Raw genomic sequence first — 23,958 nt, forward strand, 5'->3', positions numbered from 1 at the left:
TGAGGAAAATATAATACATTGCATGAGATATATATTATGATAATATTCTAGTCTATGTATGTGCAAAGCTGCCTGTTGAAATCAGGCTATATATTCGTTTAGAAGATGCATACAGTAAACAAATAGGCATGCAGGGAAGCTCTGAATTATGCGGCCATCTGAATGTATTGTGGAACCTCATGACCAGCACATATACATTTCATGCTATTAGCAGATTATCGTTTAAAGATTTGACACACTAAATGAGAAGAAAACAAAAATCTGTCCGAGAATACATTTCAGAACATAAGGAAATATTCAGAAGTTTAGAAAAGAAGAAAAGATTAAGTTGAGTGTATGCACTGAAAATGATGTGATCCAATTATTAAATGTAAAAATACTTCTTATAAGCTACATCTACAAGCTGTTTGTTCAAATGAATAATTTCATCTGGGGATTTGAGATACATTGTTTTCTTAAATTCACAGAAGCACTGAGTTTTGAGTTCTGTTTTAATTGTATAGTTAACCGCATTGATTAACGGAATTCAAAGCAATAAACTAATGAATAGGCTTTGCCCGTTTTTCCAGCAACAAATAAACCCTGATATTTACCCAGAACAAATGTTAATAGTTTTTTTACTGATTATCATCTGTTTTTAGCTGTGGATAACTTCCTTGGAAAAATTAAATAAAAACTGAAAATAAAGAGACTAAAAGTAATATCTTTTATTAGAGTAGCTTCTGTTGGTGAAAGAGGAGCCACAGAGTTCTTCAGGTCTGGGAAATGTGCTCAGAGTGACAGAGCTAAGGTAAAACATATTGTTTAGCGTGAGTAGTTAACACATGTTTCAAGGGACCCTTCCAGGAGAAGTGCCCTATTAATATCTCTCCAGTCATAGAAAGGTGGAAATGCTGACTGGAGTCAGGTTAAGTGGCTTATTGATTGTAGTAAATAACCCATAAATAATGTCTGTTCATTAAGTGATTGTTTCCACTCCTCATGATTTTGAGGTGTTCCTGTTCCATATAGTTCCCTCAAAGGGGCAGATGGACTATGTATGGGGGAAGGTTCTTGTAGGGGGAAGTACAAGGCACAAGGTGGTGTTCTCCCTGTTATTCTGGCAGCTTCTTGTATGCCATGAGAGAGTGTTGCAGCTGCTGCTTTCATGATTTTATAGAAAGTTATGCTGGCGGGTTGCCAACATTTTTCCTGAGGCTTGCAAGTGAGGGAAGGGAAATGGTCATTTTTAATAGTTTGTAACTTGGCCAAACCTGAACAGCATTTCATGGGACAAGAAAAGGCATGTTTCTACACGAAGGCCTTTCCTCTTTTTAATTTCAAAGGCTTGTTGCAAAGAATGGTGGTCTTAGATGGTGTACAAATCTTAAATGTTAAGCAGCCTAAATATAGGATCATTACTACTTCCCCTTGTGTTTCAGGAAAGTGTGCCATTGCAAAAAAAAAACCCCAATACCTAGTTAACGGCACAAAAAGCCCTCGAAACATAAATCTTGATACAATTCTAATGTCTGTTTCTTCTCTGTGTTTGTTTTTAGGGTCTTGCTTCGAGTAAGAATGCTGTATTACTTGAAACAAGAAGTCATTGGTAATGAATGTCAAAAAGTGTTTGATGGAGTTGATTCCAGGTGAACTATGATAAAGGCTTTTTTGCTTGTTTTTAAACATAAAATGTTAAGTAAAAGTTCAGAATACCTAACAGGAAAATGTAACAAATAAAATGTACAATTTTTGCCCCCAAAAAGTTTCTGATATACTTGCTTTTTATCATTATCAGTTCTAAGTTTTAGGAAATATTTGGAACAAATATAAATTAACCTGATTTATACTCTCAGTAGGATTCCTGTGCTGCTTAGTGACAGATTTCAGAGTATGGATCTCTTACTTTCATTGAAGTTAATGGCACAATTTCCATGGGTTTCAGTGCCTTCAAAAGCAATTTATACCTTTAATGTAGCTGCATATTATCAAAGCTCCCACTCGGAAAAATTTGTCTTTTTCATTCATGTTGCACTCTTTATGATTTCGCATCTATCAGTATTTTTTGTTTCATGGAATGCCAGCTTATAGAACTTTTAGTAAAAGTGAATGTGAATATATACTTTTTTAACCAACATGGAAGAAAAATATAAAGATAAAATTATGTTTAGCTTGTTATAGAGAGAAGATAGTTTTGTGTATTTGGACATGTAGAATTATTGCTGATTCCTATAAAAATGGAAGTATAGATTTGGAATAAGAAAAACAAATTCAATTTCATCCTTCCCTGTGTAGATTCACAATTATTTTATTGGTGAATTTTTCAGTGACGTTGATGTTTGGGTCCCTGAGCCAGAGCATTCTGAGGTCCCTGCAGAATGGTGGGATGCAGAAGCAGATAAATCCCTCCTAATTGGAGTTTTTAAACATGGTAAGTAATAATGGTGACTGTGTGGGGGGAAAAAAATCACTAACACAACCTTTCCCCTTAATTTCTTTTTAGCCTTCTTTAAAAAATTTGTTTCTATGTTGTTGGTTCTTCTCATTCAGGCTATGAAAAGTACAACACTATTAGAGCAGATCCCGCACTCTGTTTCTTGGAAAGGGTGGGCAAACCAGATGAGAAAGCAGTTGCTGCTGAACAGAGAGCGAATGATTACATTGATGGGTATGAATGTTTCAATTTTGTTATTTGCTGTTTGATGTAAACTGAGCTAAACTTATACACTGGGCTTGATTCTTCTCTCTCAATATTTCTCCTCTCACTCTCCATTGTAACTTAATTGATGTAATTGGAATTATTTCTAATCTATTCCAGTGTAAGTGAAAAGAAAATCAGGTTCAGGGTATTTATAGCACAATATTTAGACATTAAGGCTGTGTCTACATTGGCATCCCTTTCCGGAAAAGGGATGCTAATGAGACACATCGCAATTGCAAATCCGCGGGGGATTTAAATATCCCCCGCGGAATTTGCATTTACATGGCTGCCGCTTTTTTCCAGCTTGGGGATAAGCCGGAGAAAAGCACCAGTCTAGACGTGATTCTCCGGAAAATAAGCCCTTTTTCCGGAGGATTTCTTAGAAATAAGAATAAGAAATCCTCCGGAAAAGGGCTTATTTTCCGGAGAATCACGTCTAGACTGGCGCTCTTCTCCGGCTTATCCCCAAGCCGGAAAAAAGCGGCAGCCATGTAAATGCAAATGCCGCGGGGGATATTTAAATCCCCTGCGGATTTGCAATTGCAATGTGTCTCATTAGCATCCCTTTTCCGGAAAGGGATGCCAATGTAGACACAGCCTAAGAGTTCATTCATTCATTCATTCATTCAGAATTCTTCTTTGAGTATTGTCTTTATGGGTGCTTCATTGTAGGTGTATGTGCACTCCTGCACCTCTAATTGGAGATTTTTGTTAGTCATATCCTTTGAGTCTACACATGTGCTCTCCCTCCCTCCTGATGTGCCTTTTAATGCTCATGGAGAGAGCAGTTGTCCCTTCCTTATCTGTATAATTAGTAGCTATTTTTATTTCTTTTGTTCTCCCTGGGTATGTCTACACTACAATGTTAGTTCGAACTAACGGACGTTAGTTCGAACTAACATTCATAGCCGCTACACTAGCGCTCCGCTAGTTCGAATTTGAATCGAACTAGCGGAGCGCTTAGTTCGAACTAGGAAAACCTCATTTTATGAGGATTAAGCCTAGTTCGAACTTACTAGTTCGAATTAAGGGGTGTATAGCCCCTTAATTCGAACTAGTGGGAGGCTAGCTCTCCCCAGGTTTCCCTGGTGGCCACTCTAGCCAACACCAGGGAAACTCTATGCCCCCCTCCCGGCCCCGGACCCCTTAAAGGGGCACGGGCTGGCTACGGTGCCCATGCCAGGTGCAAGCCTGCAAGCACCCAGCCAGCAGACCCTGCACCTGGCACAGCACAGAGCCACCCACCCGATGTCCCCCAGCCCACCCCCTCTTCCCGGGACCAGGCTGGCGGCTCCCGGGAGCTTGCCCTGGACGGCAAGAGGCGGGCACCTTCCTGGGCTAGTGCAGACATCGTGGACCTCGTCCACGATCTCCGCACTAGGCACAGGAAAGTGGCCGTCTAGGGCAGGAGAGCTGCCAGCCTGGCCACCCAGGAGCAGGTGTGCATGAAAATCAAGGGGGTCCACTGAGACCCCCGACCCTGAGCTTACAATGGCCGTCCTGGGTCAGACCAAAGGTCCATCTAGCCCAGTAGCCTGTCTGCCGACAGCGGCCAACCCTAGGGACCCTGGAGGGGATGGACCGAAGACAGTGACCAAGCCATTTGTCTCGGCCCATCCCTCTCCAGCCTTCCACAAACTTTGGGCAGGGACACCACTCCTACCCCCTGGCTAAGACTACTCCATGGACCCAACGTCCATGACTTGATCTCACTTCCCTTTCAACTCTGTTCTAGTTCCAGCCTTCACAGCCTCCTGCAGCAAGGAGTTCCACAGGTTAACTATTTGCTTTGTCAAGAACAACAACTTTCTCTTACTAGTTTCAAGCCTGCTACCCATTCCTTTCCTTTGGTGTCCTCTAGTCCTTCTTTATGGGAACTCAGGAAGAACTTTTATGAATGCACCCTCTCCACCCAACCCCTGCTTTTAGAGACCTCTATCCTGTCCCCACTCCATCTCCTCTTTTCTAAGATGAACAGTCCCAGTCTCTGTAGCCTCTCTTCATCTGGGACCTGTTCCCAACCCCTGATCATGTTAGTTGCCCTCCCCTCTCCCAGCCTTTCTCTTCCCCTCTCCCACCTCCTTTTCCCAGTCTCCCCCAGTTTTGTTCAATAAAGACAGAGTCAATGTTGGAAGAAACATTATCTTTATTTTGTACATCAATAAGAAGGGGGGCTAGGAAAGGGTAAGTGGAAGGAGGTGAGGGAGGAACGGGGTAGGAGCCCCCGATGGGGAGGACTGGGCTGGCTCTGCGGGCTTCTGGGGGTGGAAGCTCTCCTGCAGCCCCCCGATTGTCCCCTCTCCCCAGATGGCAGCCTGCGGCAAGTGCAGCCGGGCTGATGGCCGAGTGGTGTGATGTGCCCAGTGTGGGTACTCCGGGCAATCCAAGCCAGGACTGCTTTGCAAGCAGGGCACCCCTTAGAACTGTGTGTCCGGGGTGGGGGTCGGGACCCTTTAAGCGCAGCCCTCGGCTAGCCTGAGACAGCATCTCCACGCTCTAAGTCCTCCTCTGATGCCCTGCCGGCACTGCTTCCGGCCATCCTTAAGCCCTGTTCAGGGTCCACTCAATGTGGACTTGCTAGTTCGAATTAGCAAAACGCTAATTCGAACTAGTTTTTAGTTCTAGACGCGTTAGTTCGAATTAGCTTAGTTCAAATTAACTAATTTGAACTAAGTTAGTTCGAATTAACGTTGTAGTGTAGACGTACCCCCTGATAGTAGTTTTTTTTAATCCCCTTGGGATTAAAAAGAAGCCCCTTTGTTTCTTATCCAGTCTGGGGGCATCTCCCCCATTGCATTCCTACCGCCTCTGGTTAAAGAGAAGAAACAAAAAGAAGAGGAGTAAAGATGATCTGCTTGCATCTGCATTCCTCATTGCTAGAGATTTATCTGCCCCCAACCTCTATCCAGGAGCATTCTGAGTGCATCTACACTGCACAGTTATTTCTAGATAATTTCAAAATAACAATGCGAGCGTCTACACAGCCATTCCGTTATTTTGAAATAATGGACGGCTTATTCCGAAATCTGTAAACCTCATTCTACAAGGAATAATGCCTATTCCGGAATAACTATTTCAAAATAAGGTGTGTGTAGACCCTCCATTGCTGCTGTTTTGAAATAGCTCCTCACCAGGGCCATTCTAAGTTATTCCTCCCCTGTGCCTCCTAGGGCTCTAAATTGAGATAGTACATCTATATTAGGGAAGCTTGCCTCAGACTAATTTTGAGGCTTCCCTGCAGTGGAGATGTGCTATTTTCGGAATAACTATTCCAGAATAGCTTATTTCAAAATAAGCGTGCAGTGTAGATGTACCGTCTTAGCTGTAACAGCTCTGCAAGGTGCCTCTCTTGCAAGCAATTCTGATTTATCACCTGAGAAGCCAGGGCAGCCAGGCTCTCTGGCAATGTTAAAGAAACACAGTTACCATACTGTCTCTAAAAGAGTGGCACAGTGAAAACTTTTGGTACCTGATGCGACAGAACTCCAATTTAGGGAGTGTTCTGCACCTTCCCAACCATCAGTACTGAGTGTGTACCATGAACACTTCTATGGAGTACCAAATGAGCCCATGGTATCTGGAGACCTGTGGCCTTGGTATCCAAGAAAAGAGAGCTATTGTACCATCTCTAAAACTGTGGCACTGACAGCTTTCAGTACCTGGCTCAAGAAAGCTATCACTTAGGGAGTGCTCGCCCCCCTCTCAACCATTGGTACCGATAAAGTACCGTGGACATTTGTCTGTGGTACTGAGTGAGCTGAGGGTTCTGAATGAATTCTGGTACCCTGGAGACCTGACGTGTGGAGAAGAACCTCAATCCCCATTATGCAGTACCAGCACCCTGGTACTGAGCACATACAGGCACCTGAAATCACTCTTGGCACCCGGCTGTATACTGCCAGTACCCCAGTCAGTGCCTCCACTACTCAGTGACAAGTCTGACAGTGGCTCGGAGGAAGTCATGGCCCGTTGTCACAATACAAGGATCTTCTACAATACAAGGATCTTCTCCAGTTACATCAAGCCCAGCCATAATGGTAGTATGAGACCCCCATCATCCATGCCTCTCTGCCCCCTTCATTGCCTTATTGCAGTCCTTCGGCAATATACATACAGAGGTTGCAACCATCCAGTGTCTTTGAGTGGCTGATTTCCTACACAGTGGCTGCCCAGAGCCCCTAGTGAAGAGTGCAGGAAGCTTTTTCAGAACAGGAGGATCCTGGCAAGAAGATGGCAGATGAGCTGCAGATCCCCCTACAGAAGGTGGGAGATACTCTGCACACCCCCTCATCCAGAATTGCCCGCTCCCAATTAATGAGAATTTTAGATCCTACAAACTCCATCATTGTGGATGTGGTTAATGTCTGAAGCAAACAACATAATGCCAATGCAGCCTCACACAATTGGGTTTGGCAAGATGGAGTAGTTGTTGCTGATCTAATTGTTTATAAATGTGAATTACCAAACTGTTATGGCCAAATATGATTTTATTAATTATGAGACACTGAAAGTGTTTCTGAAAGATTCACTGAAGACATGAAAGTAACAACTTCAGGCCATCTTTAAAGAGCAGAAGTGGGGAACATCAGGCCTGGGGACTCATCCGGCTCCAGTTTGCCCAGATGAGCCCACGCTGGTGCTCCAGACCTCCCCTTCCCCCCCCCCCCCCCCCCACTATGGGACTAGATCACACAAAATCTATTAGCCTGGGGCCCCCCCCCCAGGTTCTGGTGTGAAAGAGGAATGCGGGAAATGTTTTTCTCCTTGGTCAGAGGGTGAGTGTGCGCGCGCTCGCGCGTGCAGTCCCCAACTGATTTTTCTTTAAGTCAGTGGCCCCTTATCCAAAAAAGGTTCCTTGCCTCTGTTAAAGAGGATCAGTTAATAATCAGATTGGTGCTAGTGATAGCACTGTATATAGCTAATACAGCAGCCTGCCTGCTTTTCATGAGAGGGTTACTGTGGCAGACTTCTTGACTACATCTTACTAGGATGCCCAAATTGTTGCAGAAGACAAACTTGCAGAGACGACAGATTCTCTCCCCAGTCCTGGATTCCTGGACCACATTTTGCTCCCTAGGAATCTACACTGCAGGGCAGAAAAGAAGACTTCCGGAGCCAGAGGTGGAGGGCTCGAGTCCCACCCATCATCCTGGGGGATAGCCACCACCCCCCAGGGACAGCCAACCCTGGCACCCTTGGGACAAAGAACGAATAAGGGGGACCCAGGATGTAGCAGTATTGGGGGGCTCTTCCAGTGGTGCAGTGGATAAGGTACCTACCTCCAGAGACAGAGGTGAAGGGTTCATGTCCCACCCCCCACCCTCAGCCATACAATACCCACCATCTCTGCACCTTGTGAGCTGTAGGGTAAAAGGACCACAGCTCAAAGCAGTCTGCACCCCAATCCACTACCTCTCAAGTCACCTCTTCATGGCATAAGTCAAGGGCCTGAACAATTATATCTTGCAACATCAGCTGCCATTCACACACCTGTCACACTCCTCTGAAGTCACCTGGCCCTATTTCCCAGCAACTGTATCGCCTCTGGTAGATGGGTCCTGGGGATTATTTCAAAAAATTATGCCTTTCAATTCATGTCCCTTCCCCACTACAATCTTTCTTCCCTGTCCCCCATCAGGGACCCTTCTCATGAGAACCTACTTCATCAGGAAATACATCATTTGTTATTCCTGGTGCAACAAGGAGCAAGGGGTTTACTCCTATTATTTCCTGGTCCTCAGAATGAAGGGATGTTGAATTCCCATTCTAGATCTAAGAGCATTAAACAAGTACTGGAAGGTGCAGATGTTCAAGATCGTCACGCTAGCAGCCAAAGACTTCCTACACTTTACTTTTGGACAGGACCATTATCAGTACAGACTGCTCTGCCTCCTCCCCTCGCCCCTCCCCCCCCCCCCCCCCCCCGGTTATTCATCATGGTTCTCCTCATTGAACTGGAGCACTAACCCCAGGACAGCAACTGGAGTTTTCCACACCACCCTCGATGCAGTACACAGACAAAACCTTGGGACACATGCTTGGGAAGTTAGATAGCGGATAATAGAATAGTCGACTAACCGCATGAATTCTTAGAGGTTAGTTGACTATTCTGTAGTCCCCAGGGGCAGCCAGTACAATCTGACCCCACTCCTGGGGAGCCCTTTGCCACCTTGTGCTGCTGCCTTTGTATCAGAGGCAGTAGCATGGGGTGCCAGGTGGGAGCTGATCCAGTCTATAAACTGACTCCCCTCACATACCAGCTTCCTGCCACCCCATGCTGATGCCTCTGATACAGCACAGGGTGGCAGCAGCCCCTGTCTGTGGGAGTGCAGGAGGCTGCTCTGACAGCAGCCCGTCTGCAGGGAGATTGGACACCCCCTACCCTGAAGACAGAGGCTGTTGACATGAAGCAGACTCTGGCCGCGGTGGGCCCAGACTCACTGCAGACAAAGGCAGCCTCCCCCTCTCCCCCCATGCTGCCTCTGACTGAATTAGCAGTAGGGGGTTGGGGAGGCCGCACCACGGAGTCAGTGCTGGCAGGAATCAGCTTTTAAGACCGCTGCCCCAGCACCAGCTCCTGCTTCCCCCTCCTTGCTGCCTCTAGTACAGAGGCAGCGGAGGGGGGATGCGAGTAGTCAAGAAGATTAACCGATAAGCCTAGGTTAATTTGCCTACTCCTTCACATCCCCTAACACATGCCTTCTTAATAGGCTGGGAAGTTTACCTACACAACCACACAGTTCAGGGCAAATGGCCTTCCTCAGAAGTGATCCCCATGTTGCTCTTTGGGAACTAAGTGTTGGCAGGAATGACTGTATGCACTTTCTCACTATATTAAGAAGGCACCTCTATGTTTTACACACTCAAGAGGGTACTAGATAACCCTCACTCTTCAAGGAAGCTCTCAAAACTGTGGAAATGGTACATCCCTCACAATGTACACATCCCAGCTATTTATCCACCAGGGATACAAAACATGACAACCAACAGTCTCAGTAAGAATTCCTGTCAAGACCTTGGATAGGAACTGAACTCAGAGGTGCTTTGACATATATTCATCCTCTGGGGAACCCTGTCTCCAGATCTCTACTTACCGGAACAAGAAATTCCATCATTGTTTCTCCAGGCCAGGCCTGGGGCAGTATTCACAAGACCGTACCCATAGGGACCTCTTGTATGCCTTTTCCCAGTTTTCTATCCAAGGCCCAGTTAAAAATTCAACAAAACAAAGTGAGAGTTATTCTGATGGCACCTTTTGGCCAAGACAAATCTGACTCCCTTACCTGACACAGATGGCTGTATGCCCTTCTGTTCCTCCTCAGCTGATTCCTCACTTGATCTCTCAAAACAAAGTCCTGCTCCTTTACATCAGCCTACAAGTCCTTCACCTGCATGTGTGGCTCCAGCTTAGTTCCAAGTCTTAGAGGCAGAATTCTCTGAACTAAAAGAGGTGTTGCTACACAGCCAAAGTTGACCACTCAATATACTTACCCCCAAAATGAAAACAGTTCCAAGTTGTTATTAATCTAAACACATAGCTCCAATCTCATCTTCCCTCCCTCTGATTTTACACTACATTTTAGACCTCAAGAAGTCAAAACTCTCACTCAGTTCCATTAAGATTCATCCTGCAGTGAAAACGTCTTTCCATGACCAGGTAGACAAATACTTAGTGTTTGCTCATCTGCTGATGCGTAGATTCCATAAGTGTGTGTGAGATTACTTAAACTCTTCCAGTGTGTGACACCACCTGCTCCAGTCAGAGATCTTAACCTAGATCTTGGGGCTTTCATTAGATGTCCCTTTGAATTCATGGCTATTTGCTTTCTTGTACATGTGCACATGAAGACACATGAACAGGGGGATGATTCTGCATATATTCTGTGTTAAAAGAACACTAGCATTATACTTGCAGAAGACTGAGGATGTTAGGAAAGCCCCTAAACTCTTACTTTTACCACAGAAAGATCCCAAAGCTCCGTGACATTGGCTCAAAGAACATCCAAATGGGTCTCTAGTTACATTAATCATTGTTATCAAGGGCCCATTGTGCTTCCATCCAGAATTCATATTCACTCCACAAGATCAATTTCTACATTGGTCACATTCCTTACAGATATTCCTATATCAGTATTCTATAGAGCAGCGACTTGGGCCTTTGCCGACACACTCAAATAACATCACGTGATCACTGAACATCCCCCCCCCCATGCCATTTTCGACTCCATAGTGCTCTGTGTGGTAACAGACTCCACTCCGAAGTCCCGGCCTCCAGTGAAGAGTACTGTTTCAAGTCACCTATAAGGGAGCACTCATAGGAACACTACTAGAAGAGGAGGAAGTTACCTTGTGCAGTGACAATGGTTCTTTGAGATGTGTGTCCCTATGGATGCTCCACAGCCTACCCTCCTCCCCTCTACTTTGGAGGGCTCTATGGCAGAGAAGGAATTGAGAGGCTTTTGCCCACACAGTGCTAGATAGCCTTGAGACACATCACAAGGGAGGGAGAGCACATGCATGGGCTCAACAGACGCTGCTACCAAAAATCTCCGATTAGAGGCACAGGGGTGCACATATATCTACAGCGAAGCACCCATAGGGACACACATCTCAAAGATCCATTTTTACTGCACAGGGTGCATAATTTCCTCATCCTAAGCTGTCCATGTGACAATGATAGTGCTTTGCATTTCTGTATGAAAGATGTCAGTTTGATTTCTCAGCGCAAAAGCCAGCAGAATTTGAGAGTGCAACCGCATTAGTCTATTTTTCCGCTAGCAGCCAAGAATGCCTAGTGTTGCTAAACAGCAGTCCCTTTAAATCAATTTTAGTAGTATCGATACCCTCCAGAGAAGTGTAGTTGTTCGTTTTTCATGAGCCCAGGATTGGTGGTCACAATTTAAAGTAGAGGTGTGAACGGTTAACTGGTTGCCAGGTACCTGACAGATGGAGAGTGCTCCAGTCCCGCCAGGTCCCCATGCGGGGCTGCCAGCTCTGCTGGTCCCACACAGGACTAGCAGAGGTTCCCCTGCCTCGCCCTCCCCCACCCTCAGGCTAGTGCAGCTCCTGTCTGTGGCTGGGGAAAGGTGGGGGCATCCCAGCCAAGCTGGAGCAGTCCTCCCTGCCCGTCCCTCTTTGATCGGTTAACCAATTAAACACTACAGTTAACCAGTTAAATGGTGATAGAAATGTAGCTGTGTTAGTCTGGTGTAGCTGAAACAAAAAACAGGACTACGTATCACTATATCCTTTTCATATGTGTTTCATATGATTTGTCCTTTTCATGTGTGTTCATTTTTTTGATTGTATCCTTTGGTATATATGGTTGTGCCAATTTTCTTCCGCTATTTGATCTGAGGAAGTGGTTCTGGCCCACGAAAGCTCATCACCTAATAAATCTTCTTGTTAGTCTTTAAAGTGCTATATAGTCCTGTTTTTTGTTCCAGTTAAATGGGATTTACATCCCTAATTCAACACAGTTTGAAGGCCTCTTTAAGTGATTGTGAGGCAGGAAAGAGGGAAAATGTAGAAGCCATAGCTCCTGTTGAAATGCTTTTTCCCCTTCTAAAATACAATGCCTAAGATTTCCTAGTAGAAAACTAACCAGAGAATAAATCCATCTTGATTTAGAAATACTTTGCATAATGTAAACAGATAAAGGTATTTTAAAAATAGTATTAAAATATATTATATTGCTGTGTTGGAATTTTAACAGGGATGTAGAAGATCCAGAATATAAACCAGCCCCGGCAATGTTTAAAGATGATATGGAGGTATGGTATGCATCAATTTTTTTGTTCTAGAATAATGAAAATGTTATTTCTAACTTTGTGGAATTATTTTAAAATTTTTAATATTTCCTACAAATGCACAATTTAATTCTCATAGAAATCTTTGAAAAATTATTTTTTGTGATCCCTTCATATTAATGACGCCTCAGTAGCCAATTGTCTAAAATGTAACATAATACTATTGTTGTTTTACTTTTGTTTGTTACCTACCCAAGGGATGTGGGGTTATTTTTTTTACTACGTCTCTGATGGATTAATATTTCTGATTTATTTTTTAGGATGATGCTTCATCACCAGGGGATCTAGTAATAGCCGATGGAGGTAAAGTAAATGAAGCATCATATATGATCATTACTGTGAGTGTATAGAATGCTGGTCTAGATTATGTCTTGGCGTAGCCTTCCTTGGGGGGTAATGCAGAACTTGAAGCTCCATCAATAAATGACTTGTTTTTTGTTTGATTGTGTTTGTTTTTCTTGTAATATAGATGGTCAGATGATGGAAGGAGACAAAATTTATTGGCCTACTCAGTCTGCTTTAACAACACGTCTGCGCCGCTTAATAACAGCTTACCAACGTACTAGTAAGAACAGGCAGGCCCAGCAAATTCAACCAACATTTCCAGTCCAGGCCACTGTGATGCAGCCTCCATATGAAGAAGCTGCTCTAAATCCAAAAATAGCTGCCAAGATTGAAAGGCAACAAAGGTTTGTTCAAAGTAAAAAGATTCAGTTTAAATGCATGATCCTTCAGAAACTTGAAGAGACGTCTACATTTTTTTCTAAAGCTGTGATCATTAATGGTCACAGATGATGATAATATGAAAATTACTGAATATACAACCTTAATTTATATCTTTTTTTTCCTTTTTATTGACAATCAAGATGGACAAGAAGAGAAGAAGCTGATTTTTACAGGGTTGTATCCACTTTTGGAGTGGTGTTTGATCCTGAAGGGGGCCGATTTGACTGGACAAAATTTAGAGCCATGGCAAGGCTACATAAGAAAACTGATGAAAGTTTGGAGAAGTATTTATATGCATTTATGTCTATGTGCAGAAGAGTCTGTCGCCTTCCCTCAAAAGAAGGTATGTATTGTAGGAAAATAGAGTACAGTATGTTCTTAAAATATTATTTGAATTACATAGTTGATACGGATCATACAAAATATTGATTATTGCCTCTTTCCAAAAAGCCACAACTCTGTCTGCTTTGCAAAATTTTGTGGGGGGAGAAAAGTCTAATGTGGAAAATTAGGTTAATGTTTTGTGGGACTTCGTTGTCAACTGGTTAATGTCACCTACTTCTGATTTGCATTACTGGGTTACAAGGTTTTGTTTGGCAGTTACTTCCATTTATTTTATTTTTATACAGAACTTGCAGATCCAAGCATTTTTATCCAACCAATTACAGAGGAGCGTGCTTCTCGGACCTTATATCGCATTGAACTCCTGAGGAAGGTGCGAGAACAGGCCCTCCGACATCCACAGCTTTTTGAACGCTTGAAACTTTGTCAGCCAAATCCAGACTTGCCAATCTGGTGGGAATGTGGGACTCATGACAGGGATTTACTTATTGGAGCTGCTAAACATGGCGTTAGCAGGACAGACTATCACATTCTTCGTGATCCTGAGCTCTCATTTATGTCTTCCCAGAGGAACTACAGTCAGAATAAAGTGGCATTATCTAGGACTTCTACTCCACTTTTACATCAGTATCAGATGGCCTTGTCTGCTTCTCCTCTTGCACCTCAGTCAAGATTGCCAGATACAAAAGGGAATGCTCTTGAGGATACAAAAGTTAAAAGTGAAAACCTTAAAGAGGATCCTCAGTCATCTGAAGAGGAATCTATGTCTACTGAGGAGACACAGACAATGATGAAATCTGAACCTTTGAGCCCAAAGAATGGCATGCCATCGCAGACTGCAGACCCCAAGCCTGGTGTGAAGACTGAAACTGACAGGCGTATGGTTGCAGCAAGGACAGAGCCCCTAACTCCGAACCCTGCTTCCAAAAAACAGAGAGTCAGCAAAAGAGGGTCAGACTCTAGCTCTGATTCTGACTCTGATTCAGACAGATCATCCTGTTCTTCCAGGTCATCTTCCTCGTCCTCTTCTTCATCCTCTTCTTGTTCACACTCACGGTCGGGATCCAGTTCATCATCATCATCCTCTTGTTCTTCAGCATCTTCCTCCTCCTCCTCCTCGTCATCTTCATCATCATCATCGTCGTCGTCATCATCTGAAGAGAGTGACAGTGATGATGAAGAGGCACGAAAGCGAGGTAAGTTGCAAACTTCTTACTGGTACATCACAATGTAAAAATACTGAAGAAACACTGAAAAAATCTACAAAGCATAGGAATAGGGGAATGCATTAGTAAAAACAAAAGCAAATATAGTAAGAAACAATTTTACCTGATTTTAGAGGAGAGAAGATTTTAGAGCTTCTGTGGTTATTAGACTGCTTCATATTGTGATAGTTTTGAGAAAATAGTGCTTCCTATCACCTCCTAACAAAGCCTTTGTGGACTCTCAGTGTGATGTTGATTGATTCCATAGACATCTGTGTTCAGCATTCAACTCAGGTGTGGATGGAGGGGATGAATTGCCAGAATTTCTGCAAAATGTTTCCCTACTCTCCCATTTTTTCCTTTTTCTCCCTCTTATGTGGAGGTTCTTTTAGTGCTTCTTCTGTTCTTCCCTCTTCATTCATACCTGTCCTAAATCACTGCACCACTCTTAGGTAGATCTTGGAAACCCACAGCCCTGCAATCTGTCAGAGATCATTAAAAGTAATTTGAGATACTGGCTCAGCAGCCACCTCTGGGCATGAGGGAACCAATCATGGTTACCAATAAAATATCACTTGTTTTTGTGTCTCCTGTCTGTTCCTTTTTATTCTCCTAAATTATTGGTCTCTTCCGTACCTTGTTTTAATTGCCTGAAGCAGCAAAGTATCACATGGAGAGCTTTCCCAATAGTAGAAAGAATTGCAACAAAGATCATATTCTGCCAAAGTGTTAGCTCACAGATTGTCATGTCACTAATTGTGCAAGTGGGAGAGCATGATTCCCACTGTCTTATACTCAATTCAGTGGTTTTACTATTCCTCTGTTCTGTTTTCTGTTTCTAATATTCAAGATCTTCTTTTCACAATGATTGCAACAAATGTTATATAATAGTGATAATTAATTTTTTTGGATTTAGAGTTGAATTGGGTGGGTTAGGAGAGATTGCCTACCATGAAAGGTAAGGTTTTAGGCAGCAGCATCAAAGGTCAAATTATGAAGTTAGATGCAAACATGTAATCTGTTACAATATATTAGCATATTATATAAATGGTGGGTGCTTATTCGTTTATATTTGTATGATATAATGCAACCTGTATTCCCATTCACTGACATGCTATCAAGCATTTTAATGCTGATATTCAGACCTCAAAACTATTCAGAAAATAGAAAAAAGATTGTGGATTAGTGTGGTATTAGGAAGATATAAAATAGAATTTTCAAAATTAGCTGTGTGGCTTGGGAGCACTAGTTCCATTGATTTTTTTTTCTCCCAGTAGGATTTGTGCTCCTGCATGATTTAAGTACCTTTGAAAAATCTCACCCATAGCAAATCTATTGATGCATTTTATATAGTAAAATTCTTGATTACAGAATGTATTTGGCTTAGCAATCAAACACTCAACTAGATGGTTGAAATATTGTAACACCAGCGCTAAATCAGCTAGTCATCACTCTCACCTCCACTTTCATTTACATACTCAATTCCTTTGCTCAAAATGAGTCAGCAAATGAAAGTGACAGAACTAAAAGCTGGGATGGCATGGAAGTTCAGGATTGAAATAGGGTCTGTTCAAAATCAGTGGTAAACTTAATTGCACCATCCCTTATCTCTGTCTTTTATAGTTTTTACTCTGCTCTTCCAACTCCCATCACTTTCTATCCACCTCGTTCTGCAGGCAGAGCAGAGAGCAACTGCTGCTGGCTGGGCACGCAGCTCTGGGACATCGTTATTCTTATTTCTCTGCTGCTGCTGCTGCTGCTGCTGCTGCTGCTGCTGCTGCTGCTGCTGCTGCTGCTGCTGCTGCTGCTGCTGCTGCTGCTGCTGCTGGCGACATCCCTGCTCTCAGAGCTGGCCAGCTCCCACAGCTCTCTGGCCATCTAGCTCTGAATGAGCGTAATCAGCTTTTTGTCCTCCTAAGTGTGTTATGCACCTCCCCCCAGAATACATGCCACCTACTTCAGTCCCCTTCCTCCCTGCCTTCCCCCATTTGAAAAACTTTAGGTATTAAAGTGATGGTGCATAACAAATTGCACTGAAATTATCCTTCCCGCAGTTACCAAATCTTTTAAAACACAAATTTTTAATTAAACAGCAACAGAAAGATAGGCAGACTGATTTATATTCCCTAACTAACATTTTACAGAATTTAACAAAATCCACATGACAATGTCCATTTAGTACTGCAGGTAGAGAAGCTCTGCAACATCTGTGGTTACTCAGTCAGTAATTCTAACCCTAGCCTTAAACCTTAACACTAACCTCTAGACTTTCTTGGTCATTTCCCTCCTTGACAATCCAGACAGAGAGATTCTACTGAAACATTTTTAAGTAAACAAAAATAAAATGATCTTGCCTGAGCCAGACATTATGTGGAGGGAGCCACAGTGCCAATTTCTAGTCTCATTCATACTCCACCAATATAGCTCGTGATTTAGAACAGGTTTTTCATATCAAGTACACCATTCATTGCAACTCTTGTGCAACTGTCTTGTATATTGCACACTTGACAGATATTAATATTTTAGATTATTGTGTTCAAACTGCTTTTGAGAGGACAATATTTGTAACAATGCTTGAGTATATGTTAATTTTGGTTACTAAACTGTTAATGCTGTCATTATTTCTATAATCCTAGTATTTACATGCTTAGTAACTGTCCTGTTCTGCATGAAAACAACACTTCAGTTGATGGAAGGGATAACCAAAATAGATTTACCACTCTGGAGACAATCACTTTGCTGCCCATGCTCACTTTTCTATTTAAAAATTGAATTAATTTGTCTTGAAATCAAATTTTCTTTCAGTTCAAAATGAAACATTTGTATTCTGAAAGGTTCACAAGAGATTTCATATAAGACTTTAGCAAGCAACTTGATTTAAATTATCTGAATATTTCAAGTTAAACACTAGAAAAGAGAAAAGGAATGCAGTTATGTGGAGGAGGAGTAGTTCACAGTTGCATAGAATAGCCTCAGTACTCTAATTTTTTTTTAAGCCTTGCATATATCCAGAATAAAAATTTCATTTTTTAAATTTTATATTGGTGTTCAGATTTTTCTTTCTAACCCTTTACATACTGTAGATGAGTAGCTGAAAAAATATGGTATATTTTTCTGTACTGCTTCAAGTTACATATATATAGCACTTTTATTTAGCAGAAGGAACCACTCACATCAAAGCATATGATGAAGAGAGCGTAGCTTCTCTGAGCACAACACTAGATGAGACCCAGGACTGTTTCCAGTTGAACAATGGAACGCCAAATTCCAACTATCTCTTACAAGGTGGATACATGTTAGCTGCATCCTATTGGCCAAAGGTAAGTTTATAACACTATTTTCAAATGGTATAGACCTGGGCAGGGCAGATGAAGAATTAGAATAGCAAGCTGGAGGTAAATCCTGTTGTGATTATGCCCATACAATGCTGTGTCACTGCCTGGCCTTGAATTCCACATATCTTAAGCATTGTGCTGTTTTGGCTTATAGCCCTAACACCAAGAGCAGGAATACAAGCATGCAGACCATAATCTGGTTTCCACCTCCCACTTATATTTTTCAGGGTGACCCTCCCTGTCCAGTGTTTTCCCTCAAAACATCTGCCCTGTAACGTCCAGGGCAAAAATAATTTCTGCTGCACCCTTCAATAGATAGCACATGGCAACTTATTAACCTAAACTGGGGTTAACATGCTGAATTGGTGTATAGTACAAGTAAAATGGGTTTATTAAATAAAAAATTCATAGGTTTAAGAGATACCAAATTATAAGGCATAAAGATAGAAAAGGTTACAAGCAAAAGTAAAATTATGCTTCTAAGATTAAAACTTATTCCAGCAAGTTGCAGTATTTGCTCAAGCAAATTTCTCATCTATATTCAATTCGTAGAGACTTCAAACTGATTAGTTAAAGGAACCATCTTTCTGTGATTTCAAGAACTCTGGCCTCTTTAGTCTCTTATCTTCCCATGGATAAGTGATGTTGCTTCAAGAAAGCTTCCAGTATATGGGTAGTCTCCATACCCCATCAAGATTAATTGGTTATCTTTCCCCACTTGCTCGCCTGATAGAATGTAATTGTGCTTTTCGTTGTTTGGCCACACCTTGCTTAATTTACACCAAGAACACATTGAAGCAGTGTGAAAACACACTCAATTAGAGTTCAGGCAGCATCTGTAGCTCCTTTTAAAAATAGTCCTGTTACTGATATCTGCAGAGCAGCAATCCAGCACTTTGTTCACACCAAGTGCATAGTGTTTAGTGAAGGTATGTACAATTGCATCTGATGCAAAACTACTGTGAGAATTTTTTGCCTTAGCAGTATTGGTAGGCTGGCTCTTGTACACTCTTGCATCCCTCATTGGTATATGACATGCCACTGGCCCTACACTTTCTGTTCCTTGATGCTTATGATGGTTAGTCGGAGCACATGTCCTCTTACATCTGCAGGTAAAATAGCGGTTCTCTTCATTGCCTTTCTGTTCCTTACTTTTACGTAGTTCAGACTAGATAGTGAGTAGTATTTTGTTATTAAGTTAGAGACCCCACAGGGACTTTGTCCTAGGGACAGGGCATACCCCACTCCCTGGGCTTTAAACTGTGCTCAGGTTGCAACAAACCTAGGCCCATTAGTGACCACTATAGCAGCTGCCTGAAGTGTTTGGGGAAGCTGCACATGAAGGAAAGGTGCAGCATTTGTAAAAATGTTATGCCAAAGACCCAAAAAGAACAGGACATTCACCTAAAAGCCATACTTATGGAGGCTGCATTTTGCCCAGTATCAGAACCATGCTGTTCCAATTTAACTCCGAGCACATCTGCACTGGTGTGGAGTTCCCCTCTGGCACTGAATTCTTCCTGGCATTGTTTCCTCTCACTAGTGCCAGAAGAAACAGCGTGGCTACTCCCAGCGCTGAATAAAGAAGGAAAAGAGGTGGTAAGCAAAGGACCCTGTTTGGGCCACCTAACCACCCTGTATCACCAAGGAGGTATCTTTCCATCCAGACCCTTAGGACTCCCATAGATCCACCTCTGACTCCAGGAAGTAGTAGAAGACCCTGACATTTGATAGTGCCATTGACATCAAGGTCTTCCAGGCAATTAGGGGCTTTATAACCCTTCTAGCACTACCTGCACTATGACAGGCAGTAGAGACCATTAAGGCTTCTCCATCCAAGGGCAAGTCCCCCTTGGGATCACCTGAAAGTGCAATGAAGCATCACCAGTCCCCAGAGCAGAGTCACTGTTCTGTACCTCTGCAGCCACAGTCTCCAGCACCATAGATGTGGTCCCTAGTTAGGTGACACAGATTTCCAGCACTGCATTGGGGCTCCTTGCCATCAGGGCATGGATTTCTATATGGGGATCCCTGTCCTCCTGGTACTGACCTCCCTCTTGGCAATTGCTGCCTTGGAGCAAGTTACTGTTTCCTAAATGGTCAACTGTTCTGGGTGTCTCCCTACCTTCATGCCTCTGGTGCCCACTGACCTGGCATCAACCTCCAGAGACATTGGTCGCTGCCCGGTTGGCACCAGTCTCTTCCTCAGCAGCAGGGTCAGAGGTTTCCACTACCCCCCTGCTGTGGTCCCTGAGAGCAGATTCCTCTGAATAGGATTGTGAATTCAGCCCTTCCTCTGCATAAACAGTGATCACCTGAAATATTGGACATCAGGTTGGCACTCACAAGTGCCTGGCAGCAGCATCACTGGCCAGCTCAATAGCCCTATTGAAACCTATGTGATCTGTTGGAGAGATGCAGTTTTAATTTGTGGGACTCCGTTAGTATGTTTTAAAGACTTTCTTTCTCAGGATCTTATTCCAGAGTTTGCAGCTATCCTGTAGGAGTTCAAAACAGTGGTGAAAGGCTCTCTACGCCTGGCTTGGGACACAGCTGACCAGACAGCCAGGGTTGTAGATTCAGCTCTCGCCATGAGGCACATTTTATGATTACAGTCCTTGGGGCTCTCCCAAGAGATGCAGTTGTCCATCTAGAACTTTCCATTTGAAGGGAATGCTTTCTTCTCAGAGCAGACTGATGCAAGGCTGCGAGGCCTGAAGTACACTTGAGGAAGGAGAAAATTTGTTCCTCTTGGTTTCTGAGGACAGGACAAGGAGTAATGGGCTTAAAGTGCAGCAAGGGAGGTTTAGATTGGACATTAGGAAAAAATTCCTAACTGTCAGGGTGGTCAAATATTGGAATAAATTGCCAAGGGAGGTGGTGGAATCTCCCTCTCTGGAGATATTTAAGAACAGGTTAGATAGACATCTGTCAGGGATGGTGTAGGTGGAGCTTGGTCCTGCCTTGAGGGCGGGGGGCTGGACTCGATGACCTCTTGGGGTCCCTTCCAGTCCTATTATTCTATGATTATTCTATGATTATTCTATGCAATGTTTGCTGGGCCTTTATGTGGCACAAGCTTCAGGAAAGCCACTTCCATTACCCAAATCCTCGAAGCCACCACAATAACCCTCCTGTAAAAGAAAAGATAGGAATGAAGGGTTTAAGTGTCATCATCTCGCTTCATCTCCCTCGCCTGCTCAGTCTGATCTTGCAAGACATTATGGGGACTACATAGGCATTTTGATGACGCGCATGAAGTCGGTGCTGCAGTTGAGTATTAGGCTTCACTCCTAATTTAGTTTTTAATCATTTACATCCTTTCTTGTCTACTTCTCCATCCCCTCCCTGATACTCCCTTTCCTGTCCCTTTTCAGGGACCCTTCAGAAAGAAGGAACCCTTCTATGTCTGGGAGCAGTACAGGAGGTCCCTCAAAATATGAGGGCAAAAGGATTCTGTGCCCAATATTTCTTAATACCAAAGGTGGCTTTGAACCCATTCTGAACCTGTATTGACTTAGATATCTCAGGTTCAGGTTTTGCATGGTCTCCCTAGCTTCCATCATCCCCTCCCTAAATCCAGAAGACTAATACACCACCTTCAACCTGAAGGATATGCATTTTTGTATTTCCATTTTCCGTGGCCCCAGGCAGTTTCTCCATTTTATGCTGGGCCAGTGCAATTTCCAATTCACACCCCTTTCGACTTCTTGTTTGCCCTGAAAGTTTTCACAGAGTGCATGGTGCCAGTGACTGCTTAACTGAATCCTCAAGGAATACAGATTTGTCCATATTTTGATGATTGATTGTCAAGGGAAGTTCTCAGGTCCAGGTGCAAAGAAGTCTTGATCTGATAAACTTAACCTGTTGAGGTCTGAGCCTGTTAATAAACAAGAAGAAATAAACTCTTAACCCCCATTCATTATATAGCTTTCATAGGAGCAATACTGGTATCAGTCTACATTTCCAACAGACACGATCTGGGCTGAGTGGTCATAGTTCCAGAACACATCTGGTTATCCCTGAAATGATGATTGGAACCCCTTCAGTGTTGGAAGGAGTTCTCTTCATGGCCCCAACCCTTTCAATTACTCTGGTCTTTGATGCTTTGGACCTGAGCTGAGTAGCTCACCTCGACTGCCTTGGCACACAAGGTTGCTGGTCACAGGAATATCTCTCTTCACATAAACATTGGAGAGCTCAAGGTGATACACTTGGTCTACAAAGCAGTCCTGCTCCACCTGCTGTGATATTCTAAATCAGCAAGCAAGGCGGATCCCACTCATCAGCCCTTTCCCAAGAGGCTCTCTTTATGGTATTATGTTCAGCATGCCATTTAGCTCATGGCTGTGCACCTTCCAGAATCCAGGATATGCTAGCATATTGCCTTGGTGGAACCATCTTATCTCATCATAAATGGCCACTCCATTCAGAGGTAGTCCTCAAGCTTCCCGAAGCAGGTGACTCCCTAAGTGGAACTGATCAGGTCCAGGCAGAAGAGGAAGCTCTGCTCGATTCATGGATTGACAGAGCCTTCTTGTCCAATGTCTTCTTGCTCCCATGGTGAGGAGCGCTACTGTACACCTTCCTGCCAGTGCCACTGATCTACAGGGTCCTCATGAAGATCAAGCAGGATAAGGTGAAGGTAATTCCAGCATGACCTTGTTAACACTGATTTAGCATACCACTAGAGCTCTCAGTAGCAGATCTATTACAACTACTGCTCTGACCGGACTTACTACACTTGGACCGATTACTGCATTCAAATCTTGCAGTTCAAGATATCTGCAGGGCTGCTACCTGGTCATCCATTCATACCTCCATATCCATTATGCCATCAAGCCTGGGGCAACACCAGCTTCAGTGGAGCAATGTTACAAGCCATACAACCATGAACTCTAAGCCCACATCCAAGGATACTGTTTGTGAATCACATAGAACGAACTCGACATGAGCAAGCACTTGAACAAAAAAAGTTACCAACCCTCAGAACTGTTGTTCTTTAAGATGTGTTCCTTGTGTCCATTCCAGTTGCCAACAAAAAGGAACTTAAAGGGTATAGGGTCAGTGGCACCTCATGTACCTGTGAATGAGAGCAGGACTGCAGGGCATCAGAGCTGACCCTATCCATACCATTAAGGGAAAAAAAATCTGACAATGGTGCACATGGGCATGCACATACCTAGAATGGACTGGACATGAGCAACACATCTCAGAGTATAACAGTTACAAGAGATGGGTACCTTTTTTACTGCATGGTACGTTAACCTATCATTTTGCATGCATCAGTTGCTTGTTCTCGTCTGCATTCGTGGAAAACTATGAAGAATTTGTTAAAATGTATATTTAAAATATAAACTTTAATCCTACTTATTAGTATACTTATTAGTATACTTTTGACAATTGCCTTCACAATGGAAAAGGATAGATATTTTAAATACGAGAGATTAAATTACTTTTGACACTTGAAGTGAAAATCAGATGACCCCAGAGGAATATTTCATGGCTTTCTAAAGTCAATCTTGTTTTCATATTCCTCTGATTTGCTTACAGTTTGCAGTACATCTGGTTTATAAAACCACCTTCTTGGAGTCACGAGTTGGATTTTAAGTACAGGTTGCACCTCCCAAATCTGGGAATCCCTCGTCCAGCAACATACATGGTCCAGCATGACCATGGATGTTCCTGGATGAGACAGTCCCGGGGCGAGAGCCAAGAGCTGGGAACTTGGTGCAGTCCCGCGAGTCTGTTATCAGCAGGGCCGCAGCAGCCTGGGTGGAGTGCGATCAGGACTGTCTGCTGCCCAGCAGCAGGGCCGGGACCACAGCAGCCCAGGAGGGGAAGCCTGACTGCAGCAGCCC

At 43.3% G+C, this 23,958-nt stretch overlaps 1 protein-coding gene across 13 annotated transcripts in view; it reads left to right on the forward strand.

The window, feature by feature from the left end:
- Positions 1–23,958, forward strand: part of CHD9 (chromodomain helicase DNA binding protein 9) — a 218,551-nt gene that overhangs the window by 163,720 nt on the left and 30,873 nt on the right. For 11 of the 13 annotated variants that reach the window (XM_075940258.1, XM_075940265.1, XM_075940262.1 and 8 more), the window contains 9 exons: positions 1,539–1,628; positions 2,307–2,410; positions 2,530–2,647; positions 12,396–12,453; positions 12,750–12,792; positions 12,959–13,178; positions 13,356–13,558; positions 13,845–14,753; positions 17,919–18,082. In XM_075940258.1, coding sequence (XP_075796373.1) covers positions 1,539–1,628; positions 2,307–2,410; positions 2,530–2,647; positions 12,396–12,453; positions 12,750–12,792; positions 12,959–13,178; positions 13,356–13,558; positions 13,845–14,753; positions 17,919–18,082 — 1,909 coding nt within the window. The remainder of the gene's footprint in view (positions 1–1,538; positions 1,629–2,306; positions 2,411–2,529; positions 2,648–12,395; positions 12,454–12,749; positions 12,793–12,958; positions 13,179–13,355; positions 13,559–13,844; positions 14,754–17,918; positions 18,083–23,958) is intronic. The other 2 variants (XM_075940261.1, XM_075940264.1) reach the window with 1 other exon arrangement.

The sequence above is a fragment of the Pelodiscus sinensis genome, chromosome 12 (genome assembly GCF_049634645.1).
Source record: "Pelodiscus sinensis isolate JC-2024 chromosome 12, ASM4963464v1, whole genome shotgun sequence".
Classification (NCBI taxonomy): domain Eukaryota; kingdom Metazoa; phylum Chordata; order Testudines; family Trionychidae; genus Pelodiscus; species Pelodiscus sinensis.